General features: G+C 40.9%; 2 protein-coding genes across 3 annotated transcripts; one reads left to right on the top strand and one right to left on the bottom strand.

Annotated features, from left to right (window-relative positions):
* Nucleotides 1-1,245: 1,245 nt before the first annotated feature.
* nocta (nocturnin a) lies at nucleotides 1,246-12,669 on the top strand. Its single transcript, XM_062425481.1, has 3 exons — nucleotides 1,246-1,833; nucleotides 10,896-11,180; nucleotides 11,271-12,669. The coding sequence occupies exons 1-3, from the start codon at nucleotides 1,617-1,619 to the stop codon at nucleotides 12,131-12,133; spliced, it is 1,365 nt and encodes a 454-aa protein (XP_062281465.1). The 5' UTR covers nucleotides 1,246-1,616; the 3' UTR covers nucleotides 12,134-12,669.
* A 773-nt stretch (nucleotides 12,670-13,442) lies between these two features.
* elf2a (E74-like factor 2a (ets domain transcription factor)) lies at nucleotides 13,443-26,077 on the bottom strand. Of its 2 annotated transcripts, none has more exons than XM_062425970.1 (9): nucleotides 25,808-26,077; nucleotides 24,004-24,087; nucleotides 22,741-23,023; nucleotides 21,781-21,888; nucleotides 18,753-18,869; nucleotides 18,569-18,652; nucleotides 17,069-17,261; nucleotides 16,732-16,971; nucleotides 13,443-15,254 (listed from the first exon to the last, which is right to left on the bottom strand). In XM_062425970.1, the coding sequence occupies exons 2-9, from the start codon at nucleotides 24,076-24,078 to the stop codon at nucleotides 14,690-14,692; spliced, it is 1,665 nt and encodes a 554-aa protein (XP_062281954.1). In that variant the 5' UTR covers nucleotides 24,079-24,087; nucleotides 25,808-26,077; the 3' UTR covers nucleotides 13,443-14,689. The 2 variants fall into 2 exon arrangements, with proteins under 2 accessions (XP_062281954.1, XP_062281955.1); XM_062425971.1 differs by having other exon boundaries at nucleotides 18,753-18,866.
* Between the last annotated feature and the right edge of the window lie 671 nt (nucleotides 26,078-26,748).

Here is a 26,748-nt window from a genome sequence, read left to right as displayed (position 1 = left end):
CTTTACGTAAAATGTACTTTGAAAACAGACCTGGGATGACCCGTGCAGCCTTGTTTTGTCTCTCACCTTGATGAATAATTGACAGACAAACAGGCCTAGATCCTCACACTACTCACCTCTCCTCTGGTTATATAATGGCTTTAGAGCATTATTTAACACAGCTAATACAGAGCCAAAAGAAACACTGAAGAGGACAGAGGAGTTCACAGTACGCTGTTGCATAAAAGACCTTACAGTTAATCTCCAATTCACCAGTTCACCTTTACTGTCTAGCTTACTGTGCTTTATTTGTAATGAGGGAGAGAGTGGCTTTGTTAGCTTCCACACACTCATATGATGTGAAGCTCACTGTTCATATTTGCCAAAAAGCTCACACTGATTTAGTATATTGATAAAAAATACAAATAAAAAGAAGAAAAAAATGTTTTACTAATTTGGTGTGATAAATCTTCTTCTTTCTTTAAAAAAAGAACCCAATGATAGTCACATCCACACATGGCATCACAGAAACTTATGAAACATACTTTTAAAAAAAAAGAAAAGAAAAAGAAAGAAAAAAAGAAGATGATAAATTATGATAAACTGATCTTGCTCTTTTTAATCCTGCTTTAGGCTGACAGTATGTTGGCTAATCTACTAAGGTAAGCAGGTTCCAACTGGTTTGAGAAATAGGCTTCTTTCTTTCTTTCTTTCTTTCTTTCTTTCTTTCTTTCTTTCTTTTTTATCATCCTTATTTTCTCTTGCGTGCATTGGTCTCAATTTTTGTCTTCAAATTTGCTCTTTGTTTTTGTTCCCTCATTGTTTTTAATCATTTTCTTCATGTTGGCACTAGCAATGTCTTATTATCAGCTTGTCAATCAGCTGTAAAGCACTCTGAAATACATTAACCTGTTTGATTGATTGATTTAAGTGCATTACAACAGCTTTGATTCCAGAGCAACGTTTGCTTTCTTTCAGCATAGCGAGCAAAATAAACTCCATGTTCTTTTAAAACAATCACAAAAAAGTACGATGAACCCGTTCTGAGTCAATGGAGCCTTCAGGCTGTACACATGAATAGACATCAGAGAACATTGGGCGTCCTACTGACGTCAAATGCGTCATACGTGTGCAACAAGAGCTCTGTAAGCTGATTGGCCTGATTATGGAACGTTACCTCCCTCCTGCCTCTTGGTAGACTACAAATGTCAAAGCGGCTCAAACCACTGGTGACAGCAGAGGGGGCGAGTATATGAGTCTTTTGTTAAAATTCAGGCTTGGACACGAATGTAAAACTGTCAAACACACTTTTTGTTATGTTTATATATGTGTTGTAGAATATAGTTATATCACACGTATTTTAGTGCCTTGGGTAAAGCGGGACGGACTAGCTCATTAGCCGCTAACCCCTCTGTAGCCGGCGTTCCGTGACGCACCAGAAAATGATGTAACTGACCGGTTTTTTAGTCTGTTACTTTCAACAGAACAACGTGAAAAGGAAGTTTATGAACCGCGTGCGGGGGGAACATTCTCACGCTTTTTGTTGAATTCATGGCTCGGTTTCGTCGGTGAAAAGACAGCGGCACACTGCCAGTAACTTATAGTTCTTTCTCCGCTCGACTCAGTCACAGTCAATAATGAATCCAACTCGTCGCTGTTCGGCTTTATTGAGCCAGCTGTGTGTCTCTTCGCTGGGGGGGCCGACTACCAGAAGACCGTTCACACCGGCAGCGGTCTCAGCCCCGGCGGTAGCGCGGCGCTGTGAGACCGGTGTCCGAGGAGGAAGAGGGGGTGCCAACGGGACCGGTGCCCAACTGAAGCCGAGCGGAGCGTCCACACCTGGGGCAGCAGCAGGTACCGTACACCGCAGTGTTTCCTCCAGTATGACTCACAGTGATAATATCGTGTTAACTACATTCATCATTATATGACGTGTCATCCTCCATCATTCACAATGAGATTTCTCAATTGATGGAAAGTCACACAATACAGTCCATGAGGCACTAACTATCTTTATCAATGTCACCACCTTACCTCTTAGTAGTAGGGTGGATCAGGGTAATGTGGGACACTTTTTGCAATTCTGACTTGTTTACCTTATTTACATCTAAATACAATACATTATATAAACATCTAATATCATTATGAAATCACTGAGATGTTTCCTTGTTAAATCAGAAGACATTTTTAAAGTAAAATGGCACATATATTAATATTCCTCATGCCAAATCATTTCAGAATTAATAAATGTTAGACAATAGTTTTTAGGCTTAGAAATACTTTGATATATACAAAGCTGCCTTATCTGTCAAAACTTTATGAAATGTGCATACCCATATTTACAATATAACAGCATGCATATACTAGTTATCTTTAAATAATTTAATAGAAAAAGAGATAAATCTACTGGAGCTTATTTGTCCCATATTAGTCAATGTCCCACATTACCCTAATCCACCCTATATTAAAAAAAGATGAGATATTAGTGGACTTCAGGTTTTACAATAAGGTGATTTAAAAGAGTAAAAGTTATTTACTCAACATATAGATCTTTTTTTTTCATTTAATAACAGAGTTACAGACTGTCCTCCTTTTTAGAGTTCCATCATAGAATGACACATGAGAACATGAGAAGAGTTACAGTTACAGCACAGGACAGAATGTTCCTTAAAGTAGTCATTTATGGACTGAGAGCTACGTCAACGTGAAAGCTTTTTAGAACACCTGCTGTGTCGTTTGCTTTCTCAGGTGTAACAAAACAAACTGTCACATAAGAATGACGTGTTTCATATTTCATGTTTGTGTTCCTTTATTATAGAGTCTCTAAAATACCTGAAACTAGTGTAAAATGCTTTTTTTTATTATTATTATTAATCTGTTATTTTCTCACTTTTTCATTTGGTCTGTGAAATGTCAGAAAATAATCATAAAAATGTCCATCACAGAGTCCCAGAACCCAAGGTGATATCTCCTTTAAATGTAAAAAAAAAAAAAAGAAAAAGAAAAAAAGAAAATATCTTCAAGAACCAATAATTCTCTGTTGAATAAGTGTATTTAGCACTATTACACTAAACAAAACAACCTTCACTCAAGGTCCACTTACTCCTTGTTCCTGAGCTTTGCACTGAATGACAGGGTCTTCATCCACACAGTTTGCTGTCTTGTCATAGAATCATAGATTATTCTGAGCACTTTCAGACCCTCGTCCACATCAGCCAATAATGACCTTTTTTATCATTTATGAGAGATTAAAGGACTCATCTGTAAGATTCAGCTGTCAACTAACCAGTGTTCTTCTATAGATGGTGCTCTTTTCACACATGAACAACAACCCAGTTATATTTATTCCCACTCTCACGCTGTGATGCAGGATGTTCTAATCTGTCCCAGCAGCCTCACTTTCATCCAAACTCATCTTACTACATCCACAGCTCCACTTAACCAGAGCCTCTGTCACACATGCACTGCAACCCTCAAATATTCTGGACGTTACCTTTTGTGTGTGTGTGTGTGTGTGTTTGTCTGTGTGTGTGTCTGTGTCCGTCCATTGTCTAGGTCAAAGATGAAAATGGCCTCTCTGACAGTTGTAGAGATCAGTCCTGGTGCTGAGATGCTAATGCACAGGATTGACCTGGTAACTTAAAATCTAAAGAAAGAGCTTTGTCTGTCAGTGCAGCTGGATTTACAGACCACTGTCCTGGAATTCCAGGAAGAGAGGATTGAATGTTTACTGGCATGGTTGAAATGTTTGGCAGGGTTTACCACACGAGAAGAAGAAAGAGCAGAGAGTCCTGATGGAGACGTGTACATGAAGAAGAGTTTTAGTCGTCACGCAGCTCTTAACAGGTTGCAGGTTTGTCTATTTTAGGTTTTGTCTCAAGTAAGCAGGTCAGGCCTCTATTTTATGCCTGTGCTTGGGTCACAGCCAGAGACACACACACACACACGCGTGTTTGTATAACTATCTTATTGAGGTCACTCACTGACATAATGTATGTCCTAGTCCATAACCCTAACCATCACGTCTAAATGTCTAACCCTAAAATAAATCTAACCCCAATTCTAACCTTCACCCTAAAACCAAGTCTGAAGCTTCAAACTCACACACACTCACACACACATACACACTGCTACATATTCCCACATAGCCAGGGGACAGCAGCAAATTGGTTCCTTTAATTAGCTTCTTTAATTGTTGCGTGCGAGGCCTCTGGTGGATAAAACTCTTTATGTAACTACGTGGTGTATCTTTGCTGGCCTCCATCTGTAATGGGATTGGTCAGGCTGGGTTGCATAACCTTCCAGAGAAGAAGACACGGGGCCAAGGCAGAGTACACCCTAGGGTCAAAATCCATCAGTCAGGCCTTTATTAACCTCCATTCAATTTCTCGAGTTAGCTTGGTATTGTTGACACTATAAGTCTTAAGTCTCCGTCTCTGTCGGTGGAATTCAGCTCAGTGTCTCATTAATGTCACATTCCACCTATAAATAGGACAATCCTGCATTCAGTTCCCACCCACTGCCACTTAATCTAATATGTGACTCTGGTCATTTATTTAATTGGCATGTGTTTTCCCCAGCAGACGAGATGATGACCTGGAATTTGATCTGTGTGTAACCAGCTCCACTCAGCACAGTCTGTCTTGTTACACTGAGTCCTACAGCTGGACCGCTGCCACCAGCGGCTCCTCCTGTAGCTGCACACACAGCAGCAGTCAGAGTGCTTTTTAACACATGGAACAGATGTTAGTCAGAGAGGAGTGACTCTGATCACTGCTTTTCTGCTCAAACACTTATTTATTTAGTATACTTATTACTGGGGCGATAATGACATTGTGACTTGTTGTGTTTAGCTGGTAACTGTGTGTTACTGCTGAGTTGGTTGTGAAATGGGAAAGTACGAGACAGTAAGCTTTCCTCAGTCTGACTTCCTGTCAGAAAATGGAACCAGACATTTATCTTTTTTCATTATTTAGAAAAAAACTTTTAGAAAAAAGAAGTGCCATTACTTGAGCAGAGTGTCTCTATAGTAACAAGTCATATCAACAAGAACACTTTGGTCCTAAATGCCAATCAAGTGTTCTGCATCTTTTTGCCAACTATTCCAACAGCTCTGAAGAAGACAAGTTGAAACACTGCAGTGAGAGGAGCTTCAGTCCTAACAGGCCTTTTCCCCAGCAGACACTCAGCAGTAGAACACAGGTGGAACTAATAACACATGAAGAGAGCCAGCATGCATGAGAGCAGAGCATTTTATCAAGCACATTATTAATGTTACTTAATTCACCTGTGCTGCTCCTGCTGAGTTAAATGTCTCTCCAGAAAGTACCGACAGTGCCCACATACAAAATGTTTCATTTAAAATTCAATTAGTGACAAAAAGAAGAGAGATCCAGTGTGAATGAGGGAATTGACTCACTGCTCTGTTAAATTCTTTTACAGAAGGAATACAGTGATAATATTTAAAAAACACTCGTGTGTGTTAGGACTGTGCAATATATCGATATTATATCGATATCATGATATGAGACTAGATATCGTCGTAGAATTTGGATATCGTAATATTGTGATATAGCATAGGTGTTTTTTCCTGGTGTTCTAGCTGTTCTATTATTTGCCTTTTACCCACTTTATCATGTTTCTGCTCTCCCTTAGGTGTAAGTGTATTATCGTTATACAGCATAAGTGTATCTTTTCCTGCTTTTAAAGGCGGCATTACAGTCAAATGAAGTCATTTTTTTTAACTTACCAGACTGTTCTAGCTGTTCTGTTATTTGTCTTTTACCCACTTTGTCATTATATACAAATTACTGATGATTTTTTTATCAAAAATCTCATTGTGCAAATATTTTGTGAAAGCATCAACAGTCAACTCTACAATATTGTTGCCACATCGATATCGAGGTATTTGGTCAAAAATATTGTGATATTTGCTCTAGTGCTGTAGTGTGTGTGTGTGTGTGTGTGTGTGTGTGTGTGTGTGTGTACAGTATGTGTAAGTAGATCAGTTAATTGTTGTTTGACTCTGATCATGACACTTGTTAACAATATGAGAACTACTTGCAAACAGTCATCTGGTGCAGTGTGCACCAAGTGTTTAACACAAGTGTGTATTCATTGATATGGTGAATGTGGAGTGAACACACAGTGAATGCAAATTCTTTGCTTGGCTGAAGGTTCATTGTTGACTGACATTTCCAGTTTACTGCACGAGTTTCCTCTGTGGACTGCCTACGCTGCACAGCTGCCATTCTCTTAGCGTGTGTGTGTGTGTGTGTGACAGAGAGGGAGAGCATTCTTGAATGGGCCAGTCAGAGGCTGAGTCACCTCCTTCATCTGGCTGCCACAGCAGCAATCAGTGGGACTGTCTCATGAGAGTCACACTGTGCCTCCATCCACTCATCCAGCAGACTGGAGAGATGCTCCCAGCACAGCTCTGCTGAGCCAGCAGCCAGGGAGGAAGAGCTCGGCCTGACTGAGAGGACTACAGGCAGCGTTAGGTGGATAACCAGAGGAGAGACTGAACTGTGTGTGTGTGTGTGTGTGTTCCTTTCATTGAGTTGTGTTCCATGTAAGTATCTTTTGGTGTTCTATGTTTATATGGCCAACAGTTAAATCAGATGTGGTCCAGTTAGTGTTACTGTCCTCTGATAGGTTGGACATGATGTCACTCTTTGTAGAATTGATCAGCCTCCATAGACACATTGATGCTACAGCTAAAAAAGCAGCCTGATGTACAGCAGAGAGGCACTGATAGTAGATGTTGACATATAATAGACATGATACGTTTGTGTGGTCATGTTGAGGCAGCAGCTGGTGATGTAGCTGTAGTGATGTCAGTCGGCCAGTTACACTTGACAGTTTGGGGTATGACTGAAATATTGTAACTCATTTTGAATAGATCGTCATGAAATATGTCACAGATGTTCATTTTCCTCTGTGGATCAGTTGTACTTTGTGATCAAATACCTGCAAAACTAATGACGTTCCCCTCACAGTCAGCTGCACTTTGTCTTTAGTGCTAATGTAATCCATTACATGAATATTTGTGATTTGCGTGGAATGTGCTGTACTGTTTTCATACAGCCCCTCCTGCTCCTAGGCAAGATGAAAATAAGACTTGATCTAAAAAAGCCTCAACTTAATTGTTAAGTGTGTGAATTTTTTAAACAGAGACCTCAGAACACACTTTGAAAAACTGAATTTGAGAGATATATCCTGGCTCCCTGCTTTTTCTGGAGCTTTCAACCACAACCTCAGAAGACCATGAGATGAGTGTGAAAGCTCTAGGGTTAAAAAAAAAAAGTCACCTAGTGGATCTGGAGTTGAGATTTTTTTCTATTAGAGAACAGTTTGAGATGATGTAGGTGCCTGATAAACTGGCTTGTCAGGATCATGAGAAGCAGCACAGATGTTGTCATTTTACATCATTAAACAAGCTAACTGAAGCTAACTAAAGTTAACTGTTTCTATAGTTATTTGACAATCAGTGTCCTCACATGTACTGTTAACATATCATGAATCACCTACATGAAAAAACATAACAGCATGACATTACAGTGAATGGTGACAACACCAAGATCTGCTCTATATTCACCTCCAGTTTGAAATAGAAGGCACACATGACAGTTATTACACAGTATTTAGGAGTAACCATGGAGACTGTTTGTCCCGCAGATGAAATGCTGTTTCTGAAGGCTCTTTTTTTACCCTGAAGTGTAACAGTCAGCAGGAAACACTGACCCCAAATCACATTAGTCAATTAAAGCAGGTTAAGGAAAAGAGTGTGTGCTGACAGAAAGAACAATCCACTCTTTGTCTCTGTCAGTTTAGCAGTGTGTGTGTGTGTGTGTGTGCAGCGTGTGTCCAGCGTGTGTCCACAGCAGATAGCCCTGCCATGCTCACCTGTTGGACAACGTGCCCATTCTTATCAGTACCCCTTCCCACTTAGTCCATTAGTTAGCTAACGCACCCTTGTATGTATCACACACACACACACACCGACACCCGCCCCGCAGCTCTGACCAACCCTTTCTCTTCTTATCAACTTCCTTTATTTCCTTTTTACACTCCCTGCTCCTTTCTCAGGGAGCGTCTCTCATGTCTGTCTCCATGTCTGAGACAGGCTTAAGTGTGTGTCACAGCTCGCAGAGGTTAGTCTGTCACACACTGGACCAGAGCGGGGGGGAGGGAGCGAGGGAAGTGATGATTCAGAGAGAGAGAGAGAGAGGGAGAGATAAAGAGAGAGAGAGGGAGAGACAAAGGCACTGGGGGATGAGACAGATAAAGGATGAGTCACAGCATGGACAGACAGGAAGAGATGCAGCGCTGTAGACGAAGAGGATAAAAGAGCAGAGGGCAGCAGGGAATGAAAAACACACACTGTCCTGGTCTGTAGGAAGAAGAGGGGAGAAAACATTTGGTCAGACATGGAGGCCGTGGGTAAGATATTTATATTACACAGTTCCTTACAGTGAGTGGAGCAGTAGGGCAGAGACAGGCAGACTTACTGTATACTGACTAAAGTGTATCTGTAGCAGCATTAAGCAATCCTAAAGCAGGAGCTCTGTTGTTCTCTAAACATCTTAGAAAGCACCGAATTCAACATCCTCAACTAAAGGACTGAGACATTCATCGCATAATCAATATTTAAAAAAAGTTAAACTCCTATGAGTCCAGCTTCTACTTTTGAATCCAGCTTCTCAAGACCTGTCACGATACTTTAGTTGGACGATATATTGTCTATATACAGCTGAGAAGTGCTGAAAATGTGCAGGTACACAGTAATAATAAGTAATTGTAGGTTGTGTTGTTTCTACTGCTTTTCCTTCATAGTTTGATACTTTGGTTGGTATTCTACCAATTGAGGCTATAATATTTAGTAACATTAACTGTAAGAACCAAAAACATAATAAGGACCTCTGTGTACCATGTATGTAACAATTGTGAAGTGTCTAGTCAATGACAGTAAATTATTTTGCCAAAAAAGGGTTAAACATAATATAAGGCCTGGGTGGAATGAATATGTACATGAATTACATGCGGAAGCTAAAGAAGACTTCAATAACTGGATGACATCAGGAAGAGCAAGGCATGGCCCAGAGTGCGAAAGAAAGAAACTAGCGAATGCTAGATTTAAGTATGCCGTACGATTTATAAAAAGAAATGAGGATTCAGTGAGGTCTAACTCAATGGCCAAAAAGCTTCAGCAGAATAAAACATTTGAATTTTAGAAGGAAGTTAAAGCTATTAACAACAGTAAGATGCCTCTTCCTTCTAGCATCTGGTAGAACTGGTTCTGAGAATGTTGCTGAGCTATGGAGGAAACATTATTGTGATATTTTTAATTGTATTTAAGGTGATGTATTTATTGTTGGAGATGTTCCTCACCATGATGGTGTGGTTATTAGACCAGATGAGGTACGTTACGCTATAGAGAAATTATCACTGAACAAAGCATGTGGCCTTGATCAAATAGCGGCAGAGCATCTAAAATATGCTAGCAGCAGTCTCAGTGTTGATTGCTTTATGTTTTACTGGATTATTAATGCATGGAGTATTACCAGACTCTATGCTTGCTGTAGTATTAGTACCTGTTGTCAAAGACAAAACTGGAAAGATATCTAGCCTAGAAAACTATAGACCCATTGCTCTGGCAAGTGTATTTTCCAAAGTGCTGGAACAAATTCTTTTGGATAGACTCCAACAATATATAAACTCCACTGACAACCAGTTTGGTTTTAAAAGTAAGCACGGCACAGATTTTTGTATTAATGCACTGAAAGAGATGGTTAGTATGTATAGAAGGAACAAATAGTACAATGTTTTTATGTTTCTTGGATGCATCCAGAGCGTTAGACAGAATCAATCATGGAAAGCTATTTGCCAAACTTCAAGAGCGAGGGGTCCCACCTTATATGATACGAATATTGCAGTACTGGTATACACATCAGACAATGCATGCTCAATGGGGTACAAGTACATCTGCACCTTTCCTAGTGACCAATGGTGTGTCAGACTGATGGTCTCTAATGGTGCACATGTGTGATATCACCTGAACTTCAAGACCTGACCTCTCCGTCCTACAGAAAAGCATTATCACCTGCTATGCTGATGATACTTTACTGTCTCTCCATAAACTCCGTGCCTGTAGTTTTATTCGACTCACAGATCATTTGTGAGGGAAATCGCTCCACTTTGTGTTTCTGTAGTTCCTCCACACACAGAGTGATACATCTTTCTCGCTGATTGTATTACATTCATTTCAGGAGTCTTTTCTCTCAGTTCAACATTTCAACTTCTAAAACTAAGCTGATGAGTTAAATAGTTTAGAAGCAGTACTTGGATTAAGTAGCTTTGGAAAAGTAAGGTGTTGCACTGGACAGCTATGTCTTTAGATGAATAAAAGTATCCAATCGGACTGTGTATCAGTTTATGTATGTTGTTGTTGTTGATGGAGGGTCATACATACATCTATACCTACAACACTGCACCAACACAGCCATTGTTATAGCTGTCTCTTTCTGTGTCTGACTGATCCAATCAGACACAACAGTCTCTGTATAATCTTCAGACACATCCGGCCGACAGCTGTCTGTTCACACCGCCAGTCAGTCCTTTCCTGTCTCTGCATGTACTGGACTGTTGACCTGTTTGCTCTCTCATGGTCAGCACTTCAGTGATGGTGTCAATAAATGTTTAGTCAGAATGTTCTGAAACCTCTGAAGGCCAAAGTAACCAAAAATAGCCCCAAAAAAACCTTTGTCCTGTCTACAGTACAGACTGTCAGCATGTCAAATAAACACTACTGCTGATTCTATCTTTATTGGCCTGGTATGACTGTTAGCTTATTGTGGCTAATGTTAGCAGACTTACAAAGCACATTTTAATGACCACACATGTGTTCCCTCCTCCAGTTTGTCCAATGGGAGGCAGCAACAGCAGCAGATTGTTCGGTACGATGGCCCAGTCCCTCAACAGCGCCCCCCTGGCCCACCCAGAGACATACCCGGAGGAGAACCCAGACCAGGAGGAAATGGCTCAGATGGACCCAGACCAGCTGCTCAGAGAGTGTGAGGAGGCCCTGCTGAGGCGTCCAGCCAGGCCACACCGGGACCTGGTCTATCCCAGTGGCACAGCGCCCTGCGGCCACAAGCACAACCCTTCCATCAGAGTCATGCAGTGGAACATACTGGCACAAGGTACAGATCTATAGATGACTCCAGTGTACATGTGTAGAGATGATATGTGGTATGAACATCTGTACAAACTGTGTGTGTGTTGTGTTGCAGCTCTGGGTGAGGGGAAGGACGGCTTCATTCGTTGTCCACTGGAAGCTCTTAAGTGGCAGGAAAGGAAGTACCTGATCCTGGAGGAGATCCTCACCTACCGCCCCGACATCCTGTGCCTACAGGAAGTGGATCACTACTACGACACTTTCCAGCCCATCTTGGCCAGCCTGGGTTACCATGGCAGCTTCCTGGCCAAACCATGGTCCCCCTGTCTGGATGTAGAGCAGAATAACGGCCCCGACGGCTGCGCTCTGTTCTACCGCCGCTCTCGCTTCTCCCTCCAGTCCACAGCTCACCTGCGACTGTCGGCCATGATGCTGCCCACCAACCAGGTAGCCATCGTGCAGACGCTGCACTGCCGGGTAACAGGCCGGCGGCTGTGTGTGGCCGTCACACATCTGAAAGCTCGCAGTGGTTGGGAGAGGCTGCGGAGCGCGCAGGGAGCCGACCTGCTGCAGCGCCTGAGAAGCATAACGTGTGGGAGCGGCGGACAGAGCGAGACGGTGTCCTGCAAAGACCCGTTAGTGGTTTGCGGGGACTTTAACGCAGACCCCTCAGAGGATGTTTACAGACGCTTCAGCTCTTCCCCCCTCGGACTGGACTCTGCCTACAAGCTGCTGAGCTCTGATGGACAGACGGAGCCGGCCTACACCACCTGGAAGATCCGCCCCTCTGGAGAGAGCTGCAGCACACTGGATTACATCTGGTATTCCCAGGAGGCCTTAGGTGTGGAATGCCTGTTGGACATTCCCAATGAAGAGCAGATCGGTCCAGACCGCCTCCCCTCTTTCCACTACCCCTCTGACCACTTATCACTGCTCTGTGACATCAGCTTCAGGGAGGAGCCTCATAGGTTGATGTAGGCTGTCAATCACAGCAGCTCTGGACCAACTGGAGGACTGATTTTAATCTGTTTTAAAGATAGTCATGATGGGACACTGGGACATCAGTCCTGCAGGTATACATGATTCCTAGTTTTAGTGAGAAGTTGGGATTTGATGGAGTGGAGATGGGTGGGCTTTAGAGTTACACTGAAGCAATAAAATACTCTTTGTATTCAAAAGTGTTTTTGAAGTCTAAACTTTAACTAAACTTTCTGTTTGTTTAACTGAACTTCAGCTGAGGTGGCAGCTAATGGCTGCAGGTTGTCCTCCAGCACATGAAAGCAGCTGCAGTTATTTATTGTTTCCAATATTCACACAAGACTGTAGTAACTTAATTTTATTAAATTATTCTTTCTATTCTATCAGTAGGTTATATTGTAATAAACATATAGAATGCACTTAAGTTATCCTCAATGGTTTTCAGATTGATATTGCTTATCATGACGGTGTTGTTGCTGTGGCTACATTGAACATGAGGAGAAATATTAATATATAATAAAGTCATTATTTTTACGGTCTCTGTTGTCCTGTTTGTTTACATGTTGGTACAATGTATTGATAATGCATCTTATATTTGTTTCAGCAGGCAGAACATGAAGCCTGTAGTTTAACCAAAGATCTACAAGCTAACTGGTGTGTAGCACTCGTCAGCTAATGACTGATTTTTCACCTCCGACTGTTTCCAAAACTTATGTTTAAAAACAAAAAAATAAAAGTCTTTGTCGTGCTCGAGCTCTAACAGCTCTGGACTTCATTAGCCACTACTAGCACTGATTGAACCTGTGGGCGGTCAAGTTGCATTGTGGGTGATGTAGGCAGCAGGCTTAGATGAGAATAATGTGTGGAATCAGACACATCTTCAGTTCTGCTGTGCACATTTTTCTACTGTTGAGTTAATTAAAGTTACAGGATTGCTTTGGTAGCGTGTAGCTAGCAATCTTAAAAAAAGAAAGAGAAAAGGTACAGAAGTGCAGCTGAATCTATGGAGTCCTCCATGCAGCTTGAAGCTACAGAGCCAATCAAAAGTAAGGACACACCCACTCATTCCTTTTTATTTATATATTAGGGCTGTCAACCAATTAAAATATTTAATCGCATGATTGTCATGAGTTAACTCACGATTAATTACAAATTATTGCACATATTTCATTTTTTTCTAAATGTATTTCAAAGGAATATTTTTCAAGTTTTACTAAAACACAATAACATGGGAGTGGATACATATGAGGCTTTATGCAAATATCAGTTTATTATTATTGAAACAATCCAGAACAATTAAATACTACATGCTCCAAAAATCTGCTGTCAGTTAGGAACTAGTTATATTCACTCACCCGTTCAGACAGTCTGTCTCTCTCTCTCTCTCACACACACGAGCACAGCAGAATGTCATAAGAGCAAAGTACAGTCTGTCTCTCTCTTCCTCGCTCACACAATGCAGAAAATAGTTTTTTTTGTAACACTTGAATGTGTCTGTGTCCACTTTTACCTGCACCAGCACCTTTGACTGTGAGCCAGACCTTATCACCCACCATTAGTACTGGACCTCACTGCAGCTAACTTCCTCCACTGATTAGCAACTAAACACCTTCAAGCATTTAGCTCCATCACCTGAAGTGCTGCTGCAGAGGTTCTGCACTAATAACTCTAAATACTCACCTCTCACATTTGAATGCATAGTTAAACATAACTTTAATTTTGTGTCACTTCATGAAATAAAGTTTCTACTTGAGTTTCTCCTTTTAAACCCGAGAAAGTTACTTCTCTACACTTTTCAGAATAGTGTGTGTGTGTGTATCTTTGAATAAAAGACAGACTACAAGACCATTTTAATTCACATTTTTCTTTTTTATAATACATATTTCAGTAAAATCTACTTCAATACACTGATAGTACAAGAAAAAAATAGTATATTATACTTCAAATTGGAGCACACTTTTTTAGTTCTTTTATGTGGACGCAGACATCCTTTCACTCCCTTTTTATGAACAGTACAAAAAGACGAGAGGTGTGTGGAGACTGACGGTGCTGTGGAGTAACAGAAGAGACAGATGAATTAAACTAGTTCTGTACTGATGCATACCCGCTGAGTATCAAAAAAATGCTTTTTACATTTCTGTTTACAACAAAGTCTTATCTTTTTATATTACGTTTGATTACAAAAAAAAAGGACTGGTTTCATTTACAATCTAAGGCTGCTCATCTCTGAGCTCTGAAGGGTGTGTGTGTGTGTGTGTGTGTGTGTGTGTGTGTGTGTGTGTGTGTGTGTGTGTGTGTGTGTTTGTGTGTGTACATGTGTGTGTTTGTTTGTACAACAGTCCCTTTAATCCTTTGAGGGGCTTCAGCTGCTCTGTAGTGAAAGCATGCTGACAGTCTGGGCCAATCAGAGAGCATCTCTGCTCTGCGGTGTGGGGGGGGAGGGGAGAGTCCTGCACTTCCTCAGCAGTGTCCACAGTCACTTCCTGTTCCTCCCCCCACCCGGTGGCCACCCCCCCACCACCACCCTCTGCCCCTGCCTGGCTGAGGGCAGAGCTCTCAGGATGCTGGGGTTTGTGCTGATGCTGCAGGCGGGCTGGAGGCGGGTGGAGCCTCTGATTGCGCTGCATCCGGCTGACTGCTGGAGGGCTTTGGGGGCTGGGTGGGGCTTTTGGGTGGAGCTGGGTGATGCTGGTGGACCTGTATGGAGAACTGCGGCAGCGCCTGAGCCACCGCCCCTGCTGGCTTTGCCAGGATGAGCTGCGGCCGGCCCGCTGCTGCTGCTGCCGCCAGCTGCAGTGACGGGGCGGCGGCTGTTTTGATGGTTGCCTGCGCTAGCTGTGTAGCCAAAGGTTTAGCATGGATGAGCTGCGTCAGATGGCCCGATGAGTTAGCCTGCATGAGCGTGGCCAGCTGATTGGCTGGGATGGTGATGATGGTGATCTTCTCGCCCGCTTTGGAGCCGCCAGGCAGCATGGTGGGCAGCGCCTGGATGACCAGTTTGGGGGTGTTGGCGTTGGTTACCGTTACTGGGACCCCCGCGGTGGTGGTGAGGATGGAGGAGTTGTTTAACGTCAACTGACCCAGAGAGTTAGTCATGACCACTGGCATCGCTCTGAGGGGCCTGCAGGAGAGGAGAAGAAGAAGATGAGTTATATCCCTGCAGCATCTCCTCCATTCTAACTGACTGCCAGGTGTACATTCATTTCTATTAAGAGGACACTATACACACACAGTAATAAAGAGTAGGACAGTGAGAACGAGTTAAACTGCATTAAACTCAGGTTATATGTGTAACTCAGTAAGAAAGTACATTTAATATCAGATATGTTTGATATCTGCATGAATGTAGATGTCTAAGTCAAGCAGTGATTGGAGGAAAAAGACTTCCTCTACATGTGTGATGCAGCCTAATAAACATTTTCTTTGTAACTGCTGGTTTGATCTTTCAAACTGTAAAAAAAAAAAAAAGATTAAAAATATGTATTTTTTAATTTTAATTGTTCTTATTGCTTGCATTCTTTATTCTTATCCTACACTTTGCTGCTGTAACTGTAAATTTCCCCATCGTAAGACATATAAAGGATTATCTGAGCTCGTGAACACAAAGTATGTGCGCTTTAACAAACAAGCAAAGTCCCACAAACTTTACTGAGTACATGCTCATTTTTCTAAAGTAAAGAGATGGTTTATTATAGTAAAGTTATATTACATATTATATATATTATATATTATTTATAGGTCATTATGCAATGGATTTACTGGTCCCACTTGAGATGATATTGGGTTGTATGTGAACTAAAATGAGTTTGTCCCCCCTGTACTTATCAGAGACATATTTGACGTTAACTACTGACTATGTTGAAGATGAGTCATCATCAATCAGTTTTTGTTTATATTCACTAGAATTAATTAATAAGAGCTCCACTGAGGTAAATGTGATGTTGATTTCAGGCTCCATGTTCTGTTATGTAACACCACCTTACAAGTCGGATTTCCGGCTCGGAATGTGGGGGGAACCTCACCAGCCCTGACCTCAAAATCCTAGATAGCAGCCCTGTGTATCAACAGTGTGAAAGTTGGAGTAATATCCTGTTTATTAACACTTGTGTCTTATTTGTGTGTCATTAAATCAGTCGTACACGCAGCACTGTTTAACATCTTTCTGTGGCCCTGTTGCTATGGTGATTGTGTGTGTTTTTTTATCAGCTGGTATTGCTATCAATGGCTAGAACTGGTTTTCTAAGTAAAGTGTGACGTCATTCCTAGCTTCCACTTCAAACTTCCGAGGCAAATGAAATGCAGGATTATCTCTCACGGACATCCCATAATAGTTGAGACCCCCTGTTGCGTGTACATTAATTTTTCATGATTCCACTTGATTTTACACTTGAAAGGGGGTCTTCATGATTATCTGGAGCTCATTGAGCAGTGTATAACTTACTGGATCATGATAGACTTTTAAGATGTTACATTTAGCTAACTACAGTCTCCATGACAACAGAACAAACTCCACTTGGTGAGGAAGACTGCTGTGGTTGAAAGCACTGGTTGTTTTGTTTGTGACATTCAAACACGTGGTTGGGACTAATGTGTCGGACCTGCTGGTGGCGTTGCTGGGGATGACGGTGACGTATGTCTGCTGAGGCTGGGTGGCGGCGGGGGAGTTGGCCCCCAGGCTGGCGGGCCCCTGCTGGCTCGACACCACGCCCTCGCCCTCCTCTGCCTCCTCCGCCTCATCCTCGTCATCGATCACCCGGATGTTCTTGGGCATGTCTTTGAACTGGTAGGCCAGCCGCTGACCCTCCACCTTGGCCAGGATGCCGCGCTGGTAGTAATACCTGCGCACACACACACACACACACACACACCATGTTTAGCTCCTTGTCTTTCTTTAGAATGATTATTACTCTCAGGTATTGGTGCAGGCGTGCCAACCTCAAGGCTCGGCCCATGGTTTCATAGTTCATGTCGGGCTTGTTCTTGTGTTTCCCCCACAGTTTGGACACGGCTTTGGAGTCGACCAGTTTGAAGATACCTTTCTCCCTCTGCATCCACTTGATGTAGCGGGGACAGGTGTTTTTATCCTGCAGCAGCTCCAGCAGGAACTCCCACAGGTAGGTGGTGTTGCCTGAAGGAAACACAACAGAACAGCATGAAATAAGGTCAGAGTCTTGTTATCTGCCTATGATGATCTATCAGTAACGGCACATAGGTATAAATGATAGAGTGGTACATCTGAGCACAGACAGAAGGCGGCTTCTGGAAACACAAACCAGTGCCTCCTGAATGAGCTTGTGGCAGGACTTGAGCTCTGTTGTGATGATGGAGCTTTTGAGGTTGTTGAGCCTAAACTTTGGAACACTCTGCCTGCACCCTCACAGTCTGCTCACTCTCTTTATGCATTTAAAAAAACAGCTGACACAGACCTGTTTAGACAGTTGTTTGTGTAACCTGTAGACACCAAGCTTCAGCATTTTATTATTATTATTTTACTTATTACATTATTATCATTATTCTATAACCCACCTTTTATGTCTGTTTTACTTCTTAACTTTTTTTTTTTTTTTTTACTCCTAACTGGTTTTACTCAGTTTATTCTATAGTGACTTTATTTTATTCTTTCCTTTTATATAGTTTTAATCTTTTTATTCATCTTTTATTACCTTTTTATTTGATTTAATATTACATTTTTATCCTACCTCTGGTGTTTCCTCATTGCAACTTCTTGAGTTATGAAAGTGTTTCCTTAGTTCCTATTTTTAATGATTTTTTCCCTGTTTGTTCTGACTATGTAAATGGGTTACATCACAATGTATGAAAAGTGCTATACAAATTGATGTGAGTGTGTGTGTATTGCATGTATTGTATGATCTATTTTATATGTTATGTATATCAATAGTTCTCAAAGTGGGGTCCGGGGACCCCCAGAGGTCCTTTAGTTGTTTCCAGGGGGTCCCCAGCAAAAAGGGGAATCATTTCTTTTCACTATAATTCCATCTATAAGTAACAATATGACAGAATGTATGACTGTTTTAGTTTCATACACTTTCTGTAATACACACTTGAAAGCAAAAATCTTGGGGTCTGTGGTGTAATTTGTGTCAATTTAGGGCTCCTTGATGTGATTCTTTGAACAATTGCGTGCGTCTTATAAAGCGTTTTTTATGGTATTTAATGTGTCATGTATGTGTCTGTTGTGGATGTTTGAGCTGCTGTCATCCAGGAATTATCCACTGCTTATATTAACAGCATTATCCACTTTCTATATAAACAAGCCAGGAATTATCCACAGCCCTGAACACCTCCAGGACAAGAGAGATCTGTATGTTAGGTACTAATAACAGACTGAACTGTGACCCCGAAACTGATGTGTGTATCAGTAGTTTTCATGGCTGCTACATGAGCTGATAGATAGACCGTCACACCAACACACACCTTTTCCCTCCCTCGGTCTCTTCTTGATGCCCAGGTCAAAGGAACCGTTGGATGCAGGCTGGTGTGTTTTTGGCTTACGTCCTCCTGCGTAACACACAAACACACACACACACAGTTAAACTCTCCAACAGTATCAATGTAGAGTACAGGTGAGCCGCAGCAGCGTTGCCACAGTAACACTGACCTCTCTTCTTCTTGGCAGCGGGCTCACAGTCAGGAGGGATGGGGAAGGACTCCTCCTCCTCTATGGGGCCACACTCTGTCGACACCTCCACCACCGTCTCCATCATCACGTCCTCTGCTGGGGTCAAACGCAACAATAAAGAGGTTCACATTATTATTCTCCTGCTGCTGGATCACGACTAAAGATTTAACATGTGTACTCTGTGATGAACTGTTTATACTCATCATCATATCAGAAAAGAGAATACAAATATCACACTTGGACAAGAAATGGCAAATATATAAAAGTGTTCCTTGTGCCAATTTGTGCAGGATTATGTGCATCTCTTAATGTGGGACTCTCATTAGTAATCATTGTATTATATTATGTATTATGAATGAATATTAGTAATAATATGATTTGCCACCTGTCTAAAAATATGTTCAAATTAAGAATTATAAGAGTGATTCTGCAACGGCTCATTCTTCTTCTACTGAGCATGTGCAGAGGAGAGATGAGTAAAAAAGCAGCAGAATACCAGAGAAGTAGTAACTGTATACTGTTTCAGTTTCCATGGCGACATCCTGACATTTAGTTGAAAGTGAGCAGATTAAATCAGTTTGAGCAGAGACATGTGGTCAATGTTTAACTCTTTGTTTCTTCTTCTTCCTTCTCATCCATTGAAAAGCTTCCTGCTGCTGCTCTGATAGGACAGCGTCTCTACAAAGTGATGAGCCTTTTTTTTCTTCCACATTTACACACTGTGGAGAACGTTTTAGAAAAAGATCTGTTTTTTCTCATAGTTGTCATGATGTTCCACATGTTTAAGTGAGGTCACTTGAGGCAATGTATAAGATTTCACACAGATCTACACAACTACAACTAAATCTTTATACACCTGGAAACACACACACACACACATATTAGAGCATCATTTACCAACTAAAAACCATGTCTCCCATTTCTATAAAAGATTATAGAAAGTGTCAAAAAGTGAGTATTTTCTGTCAGAAAGTGAGCTGACAGAAAATACATTATATATTATTTATTTATTATATTTTTGAATCTTTCATTATCTCATTTACTCTGTGTGTGTGTGTGTGTGTGTGTGTGTGTGTGTGTGTGTGTGTGTGTGTGTGTGTGTGTGTGTGTGTGTGTGTGTTAGTGAATGAGGCTCAATGTGCTCTTTGTCATTCTTGCTGTGTACAGAGCTGTCTGTCATTCACTACATCAAGATGATTAGGATTATCTTGCTTTTTCCCACAAGCCATAAGACTCCTAAACGCATCATACTGCACTTTTATACATCTGCACAACAGCTGCTTCTTAAATGATTTTTATTGTTATTAATATGATTTTATCAGACACTTGATTGCACTTTATTTTAATATAGCACCGGTGTTTTTTTTTAACTGCTGCTTTATTTACACAAATGTAAGATACAAACTATATCCACAAAAAGTCAGCAGGAGCTCATTTCACTTCCTGCAGAAACACCACTATGAAGCTCTGTGTAAGTGATGTTATTGTTCTTGTGTTCAGGAAAAAGGAAGTGACACAATGACACAGAGCTGCTGCTACATTTGAAAAGAGCAGTTGAGGTCTGAATGAACTGATACAGAAAGTGAAAGCAGCGGGTCTGCTTCAGCTCAGACGACGGCTCGATAAAACAAATACAGCAAGGGGGGTATTTCAAGAAAAAAACTCTGAATTTCTGAGATTAAAGTCCTAAATATATGAGAAAAAAATGTATTTTTCAAATTATATTGTCCGACATTATATAGTCGAAATTTGCGAGAAAGACAACTCCCAAGTTGATGAGATCCAATGTCTTTTCAAAGTCTGGATGTTTAGGATGATATGGTGATTCAGGGTTAAGATAATAATTATCTCCTTATTGCTAAACTCAACTGAAAAGTACAATTTGATCAGTTCTTCCACAGCAGGCATAATGCACGACAAGCCACGTCTCTGCAATGTTGCAATGTGAGGTGATGTGACTGCTTGGCAGAATAAAACACCTTTTTCCCCATTTTTTTTCTCACAAATTTGCCACTTTATAATATCAGAGAATATACAATATTATTTGTCATAAATTTGTGACTTTAATCTCAGAAATTCCCCCTCTTCAGGTCAGTTTTTTTATTTTTTTATTACATATATATCGCCCCAATACGCTGTCATAGAGAGGCAAACTGGAGCAAACACAATAACTTGAGTCATAAAAAGACACATGAATGGAATGTCAGCCTCTTCTGGATTAACACAATCAGCTAAAGCCTGAACAGGAGCTCTTCTATGTTCCTCACAGATGTTGTTTTCTAGCTTACATCTGGTTTACAGGAACCTCTCGTTTTTTTTGGAATGTCCCAAAATAAATGTGCACAACTGATCCTGATGTGCTCACCTTGTAACAGTAGTTGTGCTGTTAAGGGATCCGTCTGCCAGGGTCTGAAAAGTGCTTCATCAGCAATGAGGTAATGTATGACATCACAGCCACTTAGCTTTGGAAAGTATAGGAAGTGTGACTCAGCTTGTGTGTGAATTTGTGTGGAATGACACAAATATTATCATCTTTGCTACGTTCAGTGATAATAAAGAATCAGGTCATAAAGAAGTGTTTGGATGCTGTGCTTGAAGTTAGTGCCGTCAGTGTTGCTAGGAGACCGGATGCGAATACGATTACATAGCAACAGAAAAGTAACCGGCACCAGCTCAGAACCGGAACTAGATTCCAGCTGCTGGAAAGAGACCAGCAGCTGTGAGGATATAATTGGGACTATGAAGGGTTAAAAAAAAAAAAAAGGATGTGGATTGTGGAGGTTTTTTCTTGTTAGTAAATGTCTGTCAACTCTGCTCAATGTCATGAATTAATGAGAAAAAGACATCTGTGGATTCATCTTCATCTCTCTTCATATCACACACACCCACTGCCAATATGACTGTTGTAATCATCTGCCATCTAACATGTAGAGGCAACATGTCCACTTATAGTTCCTGTGTTTATCACCCACAGGAGGAAGTAGTGAAGTAGTGACAGTGTGTTTACCTGTGTTGCGTTCGTTGTGCAGTCCTCCGGGAGACTCCATGTGAAGAAGAGCCTCGGCTGCCTCGAATGTTTTGTCAAAACACACCATGTCATGACCCGACATCTCCACTGAAAGAGAGAGAAAGAGAGAGAGAGAGAGAGAGAGAGAGAGAGAGGAGAGAGAGAGTGTGTCAGCATGCAGAACACCACACACACTGCATGCTCAGCGAGGAGGACGGTCGACACGCAGATCCTGTTTCTGCTGACAGAAATGTTACAAACAATCGCCCCGCCGCTACAACCTGCTGCTGTTTTGAAATATTGAAATGATTTCCTTGTTTGGTGGTTGGTAGTGGCCTCCCTTCCTGTTTCCTGTAATCTTCTCTTTTAGGAGGCAGGTATAGCAGCTGCCAGCAGGGGGCAGTCTACAGCTGTCATAGTTTCATCACACAGCTGATGGATAAGTGGAGATGTCTTAAATGTAAATTCAGCAGTAAAAAAAAAAAAAGCTCACTTTGCATTTTAGTGTAATGTACCCCTGGCTATTCAATAACGTCACAGTATCCTTGCAACATAAGATGACATTATTACATTTTTAGTTTTGTCCGACAGTTAAAACCCCCAAAATATATTCAATTGACAACAAATTTTCACGTTTAAGATCCAAGAACTAGTAGATGTTTGCTGATTTTGTTTGAAAAATGACTTCAATGATGAATAATTAAAAACCAGCTGCTGATTAAATCTTACACTATGTTCAAGTGACCTAGAAAATGCCAAAAAAATGTAATTATTTCAACTTTCTAAAAATATTTTGTGCACATTTATTAAAGAGTGATGATGATTTGTGGTCCCAAAATGATGTATATAGACTAATTATGAGGGGATAGTGTGAAATGCCTGAATATGAACAGTGTGTAAGGGTTAATGTACATTGACTCATCACTTTTTAACCAATGAGATTTGTCGTGTCAGCCTCACCGTTCTCCGCCACTTCAGTGACCACTTCCTGTTCGTCGGCCACGTCCTGCATCAGGTACGTCTCGTCGTCGTACACCAGCACCTGCGCCGAGTAGCACTCCTCCACCTGAGCGCTGGGCACCTCCTCCACGATCACAGCCGGGCAGCCCTCCTCCTGCAGCACCACCCCTTCCTCCTCTTCCTCCTCCTCATCTTCCACCTCCCCCACGATCACCGCCTCCACCTCCTGCTGCACCACTTCTTCTTCCTCCTCCTCCTCCTCCTCAACAGGCTGCTGCTCGCACTGCACAGTAGATAAAAAAGGCAGTTTTATTTGGGCAATATTTCACCATTACAAACAGTGTTATTCTAACAGATAGAAACCTACAAAATAAGAGTCATTTCCTTTTAACTGGGTTTTTATCCACTGACTTTTAGATTCATTTCATAATAAAATAAAACACACAGGTGTGTTTTGGATCTTTCCTCCAGCTCTCTGCTTCTTGTTATCAAACTGGTTGGATTTTTGTGGACACAGTGTTTTATGTGGAATCTGTTATTTTTCTTCCACTCATGTCTGTTGTGTGTCAATATTTTCGACTGACTCACACTGCACACCTGCTCATTCTATCATAACACACTGTAAAAAGTTTAGGGCCTAACGTATCTGATCTCTCAAATGTGATAATCAAACACTTTACAGTTTATTGTATAAAATGACATCATTGCACTGAAACAGTAAATGGGAATGTAATAATCATAAATGACAAATAAATAAAACACACAGAAGAAAAAACAAACAAACATATGTGGGTCAATGACATGATGCAACCCAGTGTCAATTGGTGTAACCAGTATTTTTTCATAATAATATGATTAAATATCTATAAGAATGTTATAAAACACATGTATAGAAAATCACATAGAATACAATCTAACTGATGTCCAGTGCAAAGAACTGTTCCACTCTTCTGCATTAAATCAGATCTAACTCATACACTACATTAACTCATTTGGTCATTTTTAATAACTAATAACTTGAAATGAGTGGCTCACAGAATTCTGTATAATGATAACACAACATGATCATGATGAGATTCTACTGGTATAATAGAAAATTAACAATAATGAATGAAGTTTTATAAAAAAGCTCAAAAAGAAACATGTCAGCTTTTTAAGTCGGCAGATGTATTGAGCCACACTGTGTTACACAAATGTATCAGTTGTAAAGATTGGAGCTGTGCAGGTGTGTGTGTAATTGTGTGTGGAGGGGGGGGGGCTCACCTGCTGGGACTCCTCCACCACGGTGACATACTCCACTATGTTCCCTCCACCGTCTGACACTACCACCGAGGTCATCACTCATTCCTACCAAAGAATTTCAAAAAGCATGACGGGTCAGGATGGAGATGACACAGTGCTTTCATAACAGAGATGAAGGATTTCCTGTGTGTGTATGTGTGTGTGTTGGGGGGGGATGGGGGATGTGAAAGCCCCACGGCACTGTCTCTCTCCTTGTGACTTCTCCTAATAATGTTGCAGTCTTTGTTGTGAGGAGAGAAAACTATATCACAGCAAAGTCAATGAGCCGTCCTGTAACTCCAGCCTGATGGTAACTTCAGCTAATAAGTGATCTAATGTTAGACCTTCAACAAGCATTACAGGCACAGTCCGATCACAAACACCCGAGACAATGAGACTCAATAGAAAAATAAATATTTGTTGCGGTTTGTGAGTTTGAAGGCAGATGAAGGTCTCACACCTTCAAAAAAAAAAAGCATGACGGGTCAGGATGGAGTATAACAAGGATGCACTGTTATATATCGGCCAAATATCAGTATCGGCTGATATTCCCCTTGTTGAGTAACATCAGCCTACCAGCAAATAAGAAACAATTCACAGATGTCAGTGTTCTGGTTATTTGCGATGGAACAGTCACACTCAGACAGTAGCTATAGAAGTACTTAAGTAAGGTAACTGTAATATTAAGTTATTAAATGATGAATTTGTACTCATTCAAAGATAGACTGAATTACTTTAAAAAAAAAAAAAAATTCTTTACAATGATTTCTTTGTATTCCTTTGGAATAAATAACGACAAAAAACAATAACATTAAAAAAAGAGAAAGAAATATGTATTTATTGGATCAGCCAAATTCTTATTTTAAAAATTACTATTGGCCAAGAATCAGTGCATCCCTACATTTGGAATAATGATAGGACTAACAGTGTTTGGGAATTGATGATTTTCAGTCACATTAAACCTCATGCAGCTGGTTGACAACAGTCTTCTATGATATTATGGGTTAAGGGTTAAACATAATTGGGAAACCAGTTCATAAAGTTTACGCTCATAAATATGTCTTAACGTATGTAAGAAAGGTTTAACAATGATATACAGTTGTATATCGTACTTATAGGAAACTTACATGGCGATAAGTACAATGAAGTAGAGCATCTGAAGCTAGTTTAGCTGACACTTCAATCTTAACAAAACAAGTCTCCTCAATATTTTGCATCTCAGATGATGCAAAGATAGCCGTAGTGTTGGCTAGATGCCAGCACCACTGCATTAAAGACATGAAGATGTAGTGAGAGCACTGACAGTCATATGAAGCTCCACTGCTCTGACAGAACACATGAGAAACACAGACTGTCAGCTCACAGGCTAATGTTTACTTTCTGAGCGTGTCTGTACGTCAGTGCGCCTCAACTCTAAACTCTGAAGCTAACCAGCTAGCTTAGCTAAAGCTTCTGTTATTCAAACACGACTGTATAAACTTACATACACCTGCTGCTGACACTATGCACTTCATAGAACTTTGCATATTCAGATATATATGCAATAAAATATTAACACTGCATTCCTTTTTATAATGGAGATCAACCACAACCCAACAACTTAGCCATGGCTAGCATTAAGCTTAGTTATTGAGCTAGCTATCATACTGTATATCGTATTTAAGGTATAGCTGAAGGAGTAAACTGTCACTGGCTGGCAAAACGAGCTAATTAAGACATCTGTATTTAAAGTTATGATCTATCAGAGTCTGCTGATGTGTTAATGCGACAGGTTCCCTCCTCTTACCTTGTTTTGCTTTTGCTAGCGATAAGTAAGCTCCGCAGCTAGCGCTAGCTGGGCCTAACGTTAGCCAAGTTGACAAGGCCGAAACGTTCAGCTCGCCTGCACAAACAAGTGTTTATAAGTCCTCCGTCGCTCAGAAATCACTTTGCAGACACTTATCGATTTCCTTTAGTGAAATGTGAAGGGTGAACGTAGATCCAGGCCCCAGAGTTGTGTTTTGATTAGTGCTCGTCTCTTGCTATCCTTTAGCTTTCCGGCGCGCCGCCTCTTCGCTTGAACGGATCCAAGCGGGTCAAAGCACAGCCCGTCGTGACGTCACGAGGAGAAAGCCTCCTAACGCAGTAAGCTCGTATGTGCGCTGTGTCATGATGCAAGCTTGTATCTGCTGCTGGATCAAACCACACATTTAACCCTCATGTTTTTATATCAGAAATATGGATTTATTTCATCTAATTGCCTGAAAGTCAAAAGGATGGTTCTATACTGCATTATTTCCATTACTACTTTCATTGAATTGGGTGATAATTTGTACTCTATGCTTTATAAAAACAGTCAAACCAGACACTGGGTCAATTTTGCCTCAGAAATCCACATGTGTGAATAAGTACCGCCATTCAAATATGTGCAATGGTTTCAAAACTGTATCCTGACTAAACTTTGTGACATATATCAGTTTGTGATAATCCATCTACATATATTCCTCTTATCTTAAATGTAGTTAAAATAATTCATAATTTTTGCTTTTTTTAAACTCAGAAATTAGGTATGATCTCATTTGAATGAGGCCTGTTGATCATCGTTTCCAAAAAATATATGTAGAGTTAGAATAAAGTTGTCTAAAAAGGTCAAACACAGAATTGGGTGATGATTTATGTTTGATGATTTATTAACAGTCAAAATTGACCCAGGAGGATAATAGTTGCATTGGTTGACAGGAAGACAAC

This window comes from Scomber scombrus, chromosome 9 (genome assembly GCF_963691925.1).
Source record: "Scomber scombrus chromosome 9, fScoSco1.1, whole genome shotgun sequence".
Lineage (NCBI taxonomy): Eukaryota > Metazoa > Chordata > Actinopteri > Scombriformes > Scombridae > Scomber > Scomber scombrus.
Note: the sequence above shows the minus strand (reverse complement) of the source record. Positions and strands in the feature narration are given on the sequence as shown.

Coding starts and splice junctions, on each gene's coding strand:
- nocta (XM_062425481.1), top strand. CDS start 1,617: ATGAATCCAACTCGTCGCTGTTCGGCTTTATTGAGCCAGCTGTGTGTC. Junction 1,834..10,895: donor CACACCTGGGGCAGCAGCAG/GTACCGTACACC, acceptor TCCCTCCTCCAG/TTTGTCCAATGGGAGGCAGC. Junction 11,181..11,270: donor GTGGAACATACTGGCACAAG/GTACAGATCTAT, acceptor GTTGTGTTGCAG/CTCTGGGTGAGGGGAAGGAC.
- elf2a (XM_062425970.1), bottom strand. CDS start 24,078: ATGACCTCGGTGGTAGTGTCAGACGGTGGAGGGAACATAGTGGAGTAT. Junction 23,024..24,003: donor TGGTGGAGGAGTCCCAGCAG/GTGAGCCCCCCC, acceptor TCTACTGTGCAG/TGCGAGCAGCAGCCTGTTGA. Junction 15,255..16,731: donor CCCAGCAACGCCACCAGCAG/GTCCGACACATT, acceptor CCTCTCCTGCAG/GCCCCTCAGAGCGATGCCAG.